This window comes from Protomyctophum parallelum, assembly GCF_964188405.1.
Source record: "Protomyctophum parallelum genome assembly, chromosome: 16".
NCBI lineage: Eukaryota > Metazoa > Chordata > Actinopteri > Myctophiformes > Myctophidae > Protomyctophum > Protomyctophum parallelum.
The window spans coordinates 19,157,323-19,168,524 of record NC_139711.1 but is presented as its reverse complement, the minus strand read 5'-3'; the positions used below and the strand labels follow the sequence as shown (position 1 = coordinate 19,168,524).

The 11,202-nt window shown below is 40.6% G+C and overlaps 1 protein-coding gene across 2 annotated transcripts; it reads left to right on the top strand.

The window, feature by feature from the left end:
* Positions 1 to 1,119: 1,119 nt before the first annotated feature.
* Positions 1,120 to 10,694, top strand: rab41 (RAB41, member RAS oncogene family). Of its 2 annotated transcripts, none has more exons than XM_083785610.1 (8): positions 1,120 to 1,333; positions 2,985 to 3,043; positions 3,230 to 3,283; positions 3,595 to 3,700; positions 4,679 to 4,790; positions 5,233 to 5,326; positions 7,104 to 7,170; positions 8,630 to 10,694. In XM_083785610.1, the coding sequence occupies exons 1-8, from the start codon at positions 1,255 to 1,257 to the stop codon at positions 8,686 to 8,688; spliced, it is 630 nt and encodes a 209-aa protein (XP_083641736.1). In that variant the 5' UTR covers positions 1,120 to 1,254; the 3' UTR covers positions 8,689 to 10,694. The 2 variants fall into 2 exon arrangements, with proteins under 2 accessions (XP_083641736.1, XP_083641735.1); XM_083785609.1 differs by having other exon boundaries at positions 8,624 to 10,694.
* The last annotated feature ends 508 nt before the right edge of the window (positions 10,695 to 11,202 follow it).

Sequence of the window (11,202 nt, the reverse complement as noted above, 5' to 3'; positions counted from 1 at the left end):
CAATCTGAACACAACACAACAAAATAAACACTTTGTTTCACCCAATCTACTCCTTTATCTCTGATTATTTTGATCTCTCTCTCTATCTCTCTCTCTCATGAGACATGACATGTTTATATATACAGAAATGTCGACCATCTGAAAAGTATGTTAATTTATGCACTCAATGCGTGATCTGGGCTACTTTTAAACAAATTATTTCATCAACGTGGCATGGTATAGAGGTGATAAGCCTGTGGCACTGTTGTTGTTGTTGGTGGTGTTATGGAAGCCCAAATCTGCTTTGACAGCAGCTTTTAAACTCATTTGTATTGTAGAATCTAGTGTCTCACACCTTCCTCTTGACACTCAAACGATTCTCTGTGAGGTTCAGAGAATCTATGTTCTGCCAACGTTGAGTTGGCTGGTCAGTTAAGCACAGTGATAACATGGTCAGTACACCAATTCATAAAGCTTGTCGTCAACATACGGAAGCACACAGTCCTGTAAAATATCCTAATAGATGGTTGTGAACTTGTGATAGATAGTTGTGTTGACTCTGGAATTGATAAAACACAGTGATGATTTGGGACCATGTTATGTGAATGGTGTTGGTCCACTGACAGTGAAAACTTCACACTGGAGTCAACACAACCATCTACCAGGATATTTTAGAGCACTTTGTGTCTTTGTGCTTCAGTATGTTGCTTCAGTATGCTCGATTTGGCGCACAGGTCTGCCCACAGTGCCAAAACGACCAGTAGGCTAATTGGTGTTTTTGATTGATTGAATTGATTGACGAGCAGTTTAAAGAATTACAGTACATTTCAAGCACAACTCAACTCACAAACACAAAATACAAAAACTGAGTGGACGACACCATAAAGCATTACACTTGTTTACAAGAGGGTCCACCGTTTTCAATTCATCATAAACTGACCATGTACTGACCTTGGTATTATATTAGTGTGCTTATCTGCAAGTCAAGTCATGTTTGCAATCATACGTACCCTGCATCGTGTATAACAACAACATCCTCGTTTGGCAGAGATAGACAGGATTCAAGGGAAGTTTCTCTTCTGCTGCGGTACACGGTACTGTCCACTTTGCGGCGCTGTTTCACTTCCATGCGCAGCAACACCCCAACAACAGCGCTATAGCTACTAGTACAGTGGGGTGAATAACGTCCAGTGTTATTCGCTGCTCTACACTACAGTCTAGTCTAGACACCATTAGCTTAGCTGGGCTGTTTGTTTATATTCCTAGACAGAAAAAATGTCAACTACGACCGGCGGCGGAGAGTTTGGAAACCCTCTACGGAAATTCAAACTCGTCTTCTTGGGCGAGCAGAGTGGTACGATGTTGTTTTGTTCTGGGGCTCTTTTTTGCATTTTGGGGTTAGCTTTTATTGTTAGCTCGCATGGTTTGGGATGGTGTTGTTGGCTGTAGTTCATATTATGTACATATTATGTATTCATGTATATTATGGTGAGCATGCCGACCTATTATAGAGCTTGTATGTTCTGATTCTGAATTAAGAAGAGGCTTCCTTGATAAAACCTCAACCCACCACGATCCCTGTCTCGATCCTCGACATGAATGACGTCTGTGTTCTAGTGAAATCGAACAATTGACACACACTTTTATAGATTCCAGAGGAAAACAACACGTCGTTGTTTGTTTCAGTGGGAATAAAATGGCTACGGGACGTGTTAAAACAACTAAAAAGCCTTAATTACAATACAAATGTGTCTCTCGTGATGATGTCATTGAGCTAGCCAGCCCCAGTAGGCTAATGTCGTATTGTTGCTAAAGAAGCTACAGAGAAAGGAACACCTCGCCGTTATTTAAAAAAAATAAAAATAAAACGCTGACATTTGCATCAAGTCTGTCCCCTCTATTTACTCTTTCCCATCAAAGGCCACTCAATAATAATGTTTCATAAGCTGACTGGTTTCTTCTCCTATATGGAGTGCCCTGGCCTGCCTTGATGCTGTCTGTACCATGCATCAGCATCATCAGCTCTGATATACACACACACCCAACATTTAACTAATGTTACGACAATGTTGAGCCTGCAGTATTAAAAGCCCTCCAGTGTGCTCCATGTGGTGTTTCCTAAAACTAAAGCACCATAGATAGAGGCTACACTGCACATGCAGAAGTAGCAGATTTCATTGGCATTTACTAGCTAGTTAGTTAGCTTGTTTCATGGCCACAGCCTTTCAGCTGCATCCTGGCTGCAAAAAAAAAGCCACGTCGCCCAGTTCGGATCATCAGGCCCCTATGATGAACGATCCAGTGCCATTTGTGTTTTCAGCCAAAGCACTTATACAACAACAACCTCCATGGACGTGTTGTTATGTGTAGCTGGCTTGGTTAATTTAGCAGCGAAATACAGTTGTTTTGTGTGTGTGTAACGACATTTAAAAGCCAAACCACTTCCATCATCAACCACCAAGGTTTTGGCTCCACCCTATATCTGCCAGCTCAGCGTGTGGCTAGCTAGGGTTCAGCAGTCCAGCTCCACATTGCATCAATGATGTGATGTGAATACTAAACTCGTTGGCTTACAATGTCAATGGTTCTCTGTTTTAACATATATTTTTAGTGAAGGATTAATGTCAGATAAGTATCAGTAGAAAAAAAACCTTCAGGTTTTCTGGAAATGTCAGTGGTTCTCAACCTAGGAGGGTCTCCACTTTATTTATTATTTTGGGGGGGGGATCTAGATGACAGTGAATATGCTATTTTCACAATATTTATCTGTGGAACGTCAGAGTCAAACTAAATGCAATGTCTCAACTCCTACAATTCCAAGTGCATGGGAGTTCAAATATGATTATTTTGGGGGGTCACATCCTGAAAAGTTTGAGAATCACTGCTCTATGTAAAAACAATGTGCCATTTTAATTATCTTTAACTATTGTCAAAGTCATAATGGGTGCATGGCCAAAGGTCAAAAGAAATAAGGTTTATATTTGTATTCTTTCTTGTGTACACAGTTGGGAAGACATCTCTCATCACCAGGTTTATGTATGACAGTTTTGACAACACGTATCAGGTACAAAAAAAGTGTGTGTGTGTGTGTGTGTGTGTGTGTGTGTGTGTGTGTGTGTGTGTGTGTGTGTACCCCAATGGCACTGACACATACACTTATCGCAGGTCTTCCAAATATATATATATATTTTTTAAAGTCATGTGGTTATAATAAAGCAAACAATGCTTAAAAACAATGATTGTCTTGCAGGCAACAATTGGCATTGACTTTTTGTCGAAAACCATGTACCTAGAAGATCGTACGGTAAGCTTTGTCTTTTATTTTACTGTGCAATTTGGTCATTTCATATTTCCATTGCCTCTGTGCTGATTCATTAGAGTAGTCTAGAACTTAGAGCATGCTTTTAGTATGCCTTCTACGTGGGGGCCTCCAATTGCTTTCATTTCTCCATTCCATGTTGTGTTGTTGCTCTTTATTTTACCATTGATTGCATTAGACCTGTGATCTTTTGGTTCCATTTCATCCTCATTTTAAGTTTGGTTTTTCCTTCCATCCATTTTGCTGGGTCATGACATCTACCCGTTCCTACGTTCATTGCTTGGTCGGGGCTACAGATTCGGCTGCAGCTCTGGGACACAGCAGGGCAGGAACGATTCCGCAGCCTCATCCCCAGTTACATCCGGGATTCTGCTGCTGCTGTGGTGGTTTATGACATAGCTAGTAGGTATCATGGCCTTGCTTTGCCTCCTTGCCCTTCTTCCTTTTGGTGTGTGGAAGGGCAAACAAACAGCATTTTACTAACCTGGCATTGACAACCCTGCTGGACAGTACAATGAACACAGTGTTTCGGGCTTTTTGTATATATCTATATTCTATATATTTTTTTTTTATATTGAATCAGTTTGTTCCTTTCTAAGATGTCACATGCAGGGTTTCAGAAATGCTGTTAAGAGTGGGGCTGGTGTAGGCAATATAGGAAAAGGTGTCACCTTACGGGAAAATAATTATTCCTAATCATCTTCATAACCTTTCAGCACAGTCTTTTTGCATGTCTTATCATCAAACTCAAACTGATCTCCTCTGGCCCTGTTTGCATTCGAGCAACTTTCCCCTTTCCTCCCTGAAAGTGAATTTTCTCTGCTGCTGCCTGGCTTGCAATTCCTTCATGTCTATCCTGTTCTCTGTCTTCTCGTTCTGCCTTTCCTTTCTTTTTCTCCACCTCCTTGTCTCTCTCTTCTCCGTCTCCAATCCTCAGGTCCGGCTCCAGCTTTGGGACACTGCCGGACAGGAGCGTTTCCGTAGCCTTATTCCCAGCTACATCCGCGACTCTACCATCGCTGTGGTGGTTTATGACATCACCAGTGAGTCAGGGCCATCCTCTTAACTGATCTTTTGAGATCTAGGACTCTGTTAGCATAGTGTGGCACTCATTGCCATTTGTCACAAACATCATATACTAGTAGGGATGTTGAAATACTTTGCGATGCTTCTTTTTTTCCTCCTTCAAGCCTCTGCGACACAGTGTTTTTGCTTACTAACACAGGGCTCATTATGTACTCTTCTGAGTACATCTTAACAGACTAATAGTGTCTTGTGGCAGCTTTATTTGTAGACAGAATAATAATGGATATCTGTGTCTTGAGGACAACAGGTTGTTGATGCATACATCGATTTCTCTTGTTTCCTGCCTTCCCTCAGATCTTAATTCGTTCCAGCAAACTTCAAAGTGGATTGATGATGTCAGAACAGAGAGAGGAAGTGACGTCATCATCATGCTTGTCGGAAACAAAACGGACTTGGCTGACAAAAGGTACACAGTAACCTGCTTGTGTGTTCAATGTGTGAATGGTATTGATGATTATTGCCACCGTGAATGATTTAGCTTTTCGAAGATATATTGGGAATTACACAAAAACATTGTATTATCTGTATGAGCTCTGCCAATGCCTGGTTCCCCGTTTCTTCCCTCTGTGTTTTTTGGTATTTCATCTGGTTTTGACTCATCACCTCTTGATATAATATTATGCTTATATAGCATATTATTTTTCTTTTGTTTAATTCAGAGTTTTCCATTGGGATGATTTAACCAGATTTATTTTCTGCATGCCATGTTTTAGATTTTGTTTGTTTTTTATGTTTTCTTTCCTGGTCCTGTCTATCCATGTCACTTTTAAATTATTATTATTATTTTTGTGTGTTCTCCCCCAACCCCATGCCACCACCCTACCCCTTCCCACCTGGGACCATGGCAGGCAAGTTTCTGTTGAAGCTGCAGAGAGGAAAGCTCGTGAACTGAATGTGATGTACATAGAGACCAGCGCCAAGGCTGGTTATAACGTCAAACAGGTTGGTGTACAGCGATTGGCAGATGTCCATGGGCTTATTACTGGGTCCCCCCTAAAGCTTTCACCAAAGCTCATGTCAGCTATAGGTCATGTCAGCTAGGTTAGCAAAGGCAAAACCTGTGATATCTGGACTGTTGTGTCCTTCGTTTCTTTTTTAGTTTTTCCATTTCTGTGGATCAGAGTGTGGCTGTGGTGTGCAAGTGCAACTGGGAACTCTCCCCAGCTGTTTTCCTGCCGTTTCATCTTTTCTCGGTGCAGTGGACACCCCCACCCCCGTCCCCCCCTGTCCCCTCGTCTGTCTTCCTGTCCGTGGTATAATTAAACTAACCTCTCTTTCTCGATCTTACCAATACCAGTGAAATCTGTGTTGAGCTATCTCTTTGTTTCTGTCCCCCCTCCCATCTCCTCTTCCATTGGTTTTTTGGTTTTTATTTTTGGCCACTCCTCTGCGATGTTTCTTCCCATACCTGTCTGTTCGTCCATCCCTCCCTCCCACCTTCCTGCTTTGACCTGAGCAGACAGATCACCACGGAGGAGGGCGAGCAGAGAGCTAAGGAACTGAATGTCATGTTCATTGAAACCAGCGCAAAGACTGGCTACAATGTCAAACAGGTAGAGATTCTGCTCTCTCTCAGGGTAGTTTAGTCAAGTCTGCCCACCCACCCAAGTCCACGCTTGTCCGTTTTCTTTTGCCTCTCTTTCTCTCACACTTTGTCTTTGTGCTGGAACTCACACTTCATACCGATTGACACAACTCCTTTTCTTTTAGATGTTTCAGCATCAGGTTCACATGTTAGGCAAAGATTAACTGCTATTGTGTTTGTCAATCTCTTCTGCATGCTATTTTGGATGTATGCAATCTTGAAGATTTACAGTGCAGCCTTCAGTTTCATAATGAAATTATGCTGGGATCAGACTACACAAATTCAGCCCATGTGGATTTTGTTTGGATTGACTAAAAAGTGTTGTTTGGAGACGTGCAGACTTGAGTTTGACATTGATTGGACAATATGTGCGTGCATGTCGATTGTCGACTAAGTTCTATTTAGCATTATTGCGACATCCCATTATTCGGTTGGTCTGACTGGTCCCATTATAACTAACACTATCCTCACATTAACCTAATGGTCTGACTGATCCCATTATAACTAACCCTGTCCTCACACTAACCTAATGGTCGGAATAACGGGATGCCGGAATTATGAGCGGACCCCCTATTTACAACCACGAAATGCAAGAAAGCTGATTAGCTGAAGTTGCTGAACCAAAGTGACGTCTTCTACCTATCTCTCCTGTGCTCCTTGGGTACAGCACACACACTGTGTTTATTTTGCGGCCCACTTAATTTCAGTGACGAAGTAGAGAACGCTAAAATAAAATTAAACAATTTATTTAGTTGGCTCTGGCATCAGACGGTGCTTATGTAGCCACGATTGACCTGCTTCCCCAAACTTGCGAACAATCAATGGACAGCGTCATGTTGCCCAGGCAAGAAGATGACACTATGATTGCATAATTGACATGGTGACTATCATGAAAGACAAAATATTGTGTGGACTGATCCTGGCATTAATCTGGTATTAGATTTGAATTATGATTTCACTGCCTGAACTGTTTTTAATGTTTGTTTTTTGCTAATGTTAAACAAATGAATAGTAATAGAATGCTGTATAGCTGCGTCGTTTTAGCTTTTAATCTGTTTGACAATAATGTTCCACTGAGACTTGTAAGCATGTTGAACTAGCTAGTTTGTCTGATTTTTGCTTTTTGTTTGCTAGCTGTTCCGTCGTGTAGCCGCTGCCTTGCCTGGAATGGATAGCACACCAGAGAAAAGCAAAGAGGACAGTATCCTTTTTCAATGCTATTATGGCTGGGTATACTATTGATCTGTGATTATTCCAGTGGCCTTATTATCATATGGATTTATTTAGTTAGGCCAGGTGAACTTGTTACTTGTGGCACAAATGTAATTGTTTCTATTGAAGATAAGGTGGCAATCAATTGGCCCCACAACTGAAGTTCCATTTCCGTATAGACTATAGATGGTTCTGTGTTGTATAGAGAACACAAATGTATGATGATGCATTACCTGCTCTGGGTCCACCTCTTCCCAGTGACGTAAACGTCTGCCTTGGATGTATACTACCTAGCAACAATAGATTTATTTTAATTTATTTTCCATCATAATTATCGTCAGAAAATGTATTCAAACATTTTAATAGCGGGGTTATCGGCAATTATTTTATATTTTGAAAGTATACAAAATTATTAAATGTCAGTCATTTCTTTATATATTTTAGTTATTTGTGATAATATATGCCCTGACTTTTGTTTACAAAGCCTAAAAGGCAAACTATTCATAAGTAAACATATCTAACAATAGAGTACCACCTCAGAAAATATTTGGCTCTACACGTACTGTACCACCATTATGACTTTGGTTAAAATACAGTAGCCTACACCTAACCTATTCACAGAGGAGGCTAATTAATTCTAATTAATATACAAATATATAAGAATAATATATTTTTCCACAGTAACACAGCCAACAAACAAAATGATAACAATAAAACTGGGACTCAGTTCTCACACGACAGACACACACTGAGAAGTTTCACTTTTACCGTGCTTCTTTTAATTAGTTACGGCTGTTATTGAATCAAGTAATCAACTATTTTCAGGCTACACTACGTGTTGTAAGATGTGCCATTTGAAATGGGTTTCATTCATTACAATAGCAGTGTAGCACACTGTCTGTCCGCACGCGTCTAATTTTCACTCCTCTGCAGTCTGCCCTGCCCACCCACTCTGCCCTGCCCACCCACCCACTTTTCCATTTGAACGTCACCAATTTTTGCTGGGACCACAACACCAGTCTGTGTGTCATTCAATTCACTGGTGCTCCTGGAGCAATAGTGCTGTATACAGTAGGTCGCTCTGACACAGAGACATCCACTTCAGTGTACATGCAGCTGCTGCTGGTCAAAGTATTATTGTCTTTTGTAGTTCAATTGACCACGATTGCACCATTTTAGGCGTGTTTATTAGTATATTTGTTACCACCTTTTAGTTTGTTGTGATCCGTGGCATGAACGCATCGTCGGCAGTGCTCGCAAAGCTAACGTAAACACGGCACTCATTGACAAGTTGACAACGCAAAGCAAAACTTGCACCCTCCCACCAGAGGGGACATTAAGTACCGGACCTGGTATGCGTACCATAGGTTGAGAATCACTAGACCATTGAAACCATCTATAAATGTGACCATTTGTGGGGATTTCTCTTAACTTTCTACCAGTGATAGACATCAAGCTGGAGAAGCAGCCAGAGATGACCGTGACCGAGAGCAGCTGCTCATGCTAGTATTCCACACACCCGACCACCTGACCTGCCTCCTACCGCACCAACAGCTTGTCTCTCAGTGGCCACTCTCCACCCATGGCACACTGCCACTGGAACGGAGGACCTGTCTTTTTTTCCCTTTTCGACTCAGTGACTTTTCGGAGTATAACCGTGTGGATGTGCTATTCTGTATGGAAACCCGGTTATCTGGAATGGATAACATAAATAATTAGACGGTTTAAAAGTAAAAAAAAAAAAAAGGAAATAGGTTAAAAGATATGTTCAGATTTTCATCCAACTGCATGGCATTACAGTATATAGGATTGCAGACTGACATAGCTAACTGCTCTTGAGTTATTGCACCGTTTTGGAGCCTTGTGCTGTCACACATGTTATTGTTGTAAAGTAATACTGCTTGGGAATATTTAAATGACTGCAAGGTTGAGGTCTAAGTTCCTTGATGTTTTGCTTTTTACTTCCAATGGAGAGTTTGGACTGTGATGATTCAAATTATGTACCTTCAGGATAAACGGTTACTGAATATTTCCCTTTTTTGATATGCCTAGATCAGGTAAAGGGTTCATATTAGAGAATTTGCTATGTTGCAAGAACATTAGGCTCAAATCTAAGCTTGTTGTTGATGATGGTTTATGGGACCACAAGTTAGACATTATTTCAAAGACATCTCAAGGCACAAACAGCCAAAGACTACTGTAGTGAGTTAGACCAATATACATAACTTGCAACATTATTTTTTATTTTCCTAAAGCAGGTGTACCCTGGAGGGTGCTGCAAAGGGATGTAATGAGATGGATATACATGTTCATCAAAGGGAACCCATCCCAAAATTTTAACAGCGTCTAACCCGAAACTATTTATGCCCACTTTAAAACTATAGCAACTGTCTTTGCAAATTTGCTCAATTTATCTGCACGCAAACTAACACGTCTGAGGAGAGGTGGTGTTGTGTTTGAAAGTGTAAGAGGCGTAAGCCAGTTCTGACACTTTTATCCACACTAATCGTAACATGTCACTTGGGTCCATAGCATAGGACATCTTCTTTTCCATCCCTACCCATCAATGTTTTGTGTTGTGTTGATCACAGTATTGCAGGAACATGCAGCATGCTCATCATGCAGGATTTCTACAAGGTTAAGAACACAGATGCCTTGCTTGTTTGTTCACCAACGTTGTGCACTGAATCAAGCCACAAAATTGTAAAGAGTAGAGAAGCCTGCAGACTGGCTCACGGCTTCACTCGTTGTTTTGTAAAGCTGGTAGATAGAAGTTTGTCCTCGGATACAGCTGCCGCTTACTAACACCCTTGCTGTAAAAAGTGCAGATAAGTTACAGTAGCCTATATTGCTATATCGCCTGTGTAGGACTGTTTGGTTTAATATGTTTTTATTTATTTTGTAACTCGACACAAGTGATTAACATTCTACACTTGAACAAAATTGCAGATACCGGGCCGGCACACATGTATACAGGACATTCAGTTATTTTATTTATTGTTTGCATGTCCATTTGGACACTGTAACTAAAAGCAACATTTAATGGCAAAGTGTTTTTTCTCGTCACACTGCTGGAGACGCCGTTGTGCAGTGTTTAGTCGCTTTATCAGTTTACAGCCACAGTGGGGAGAGAAGACCCTGCCTGCACCCCAGTTACTCTTAACGCACATAACGCAGTCTCACACACAAGCCAACTAACTAGCCATATCACACCACAATACAATTGTGCATTTGCTGTAGCTTGTTTTGAAATGTAAACATTTTAAAAATAATTAAAAAAAAAGTACACCGAACAACCGTCTTAACCTTAGCAGCTCTTCTAATACTTGTCACTGACTGAATACTCAGCTCTGTGCTATTCTGAATTGTGTCTGTCCATTTGAGAAAAAAATGCTGTCTACTCGTGTTTAGCAACGTTTATGTGAATAATGTACTATTACTATCTGCTGTATAAAAAGGAGAGTTAAAGAAACACAGAAGTGTAGCCTATCACATGGAATAAAATAAACATATTTCACCAATACTTTAGTTTTGTTTTTGCATTCCCTTTACCTTAGAACCACTATAGTGCATGAGAATGTTGAATTAGGCTACCTTGTTTGATTACCTATACTATTAACACACTAAAGACTAAATACTTGTATGTCATTAAGCAATAAGCATGTCAGTTGAAGGTGATGGTGGCGCAATCTAATGGGGGTGTGACAGTTAAAGTTAAGCAACTTCCTATAACTATAGAATTTCAATGGAAGGTGTGACGATGTTTACATGTAAACTTCTGGCACAAAAGTGTATGCATGCTGTGCATGCATGATGTATTCTTGTAGTGATCAGGAATTATTCATGCCTATGATTGTTACAGTACTTTCTCTATTCAGTGCTGCTCTAGTCTTGCAGCAGAAGTCTCCTGACTGAACAAGACAACTCTTTTAATTGTTACTCTTATGTAATTTTGAGGTATTTGTACTTTACTTGAGTATACTACTATACTTGAGTATTACAACGCGATGCATTGTGAGCT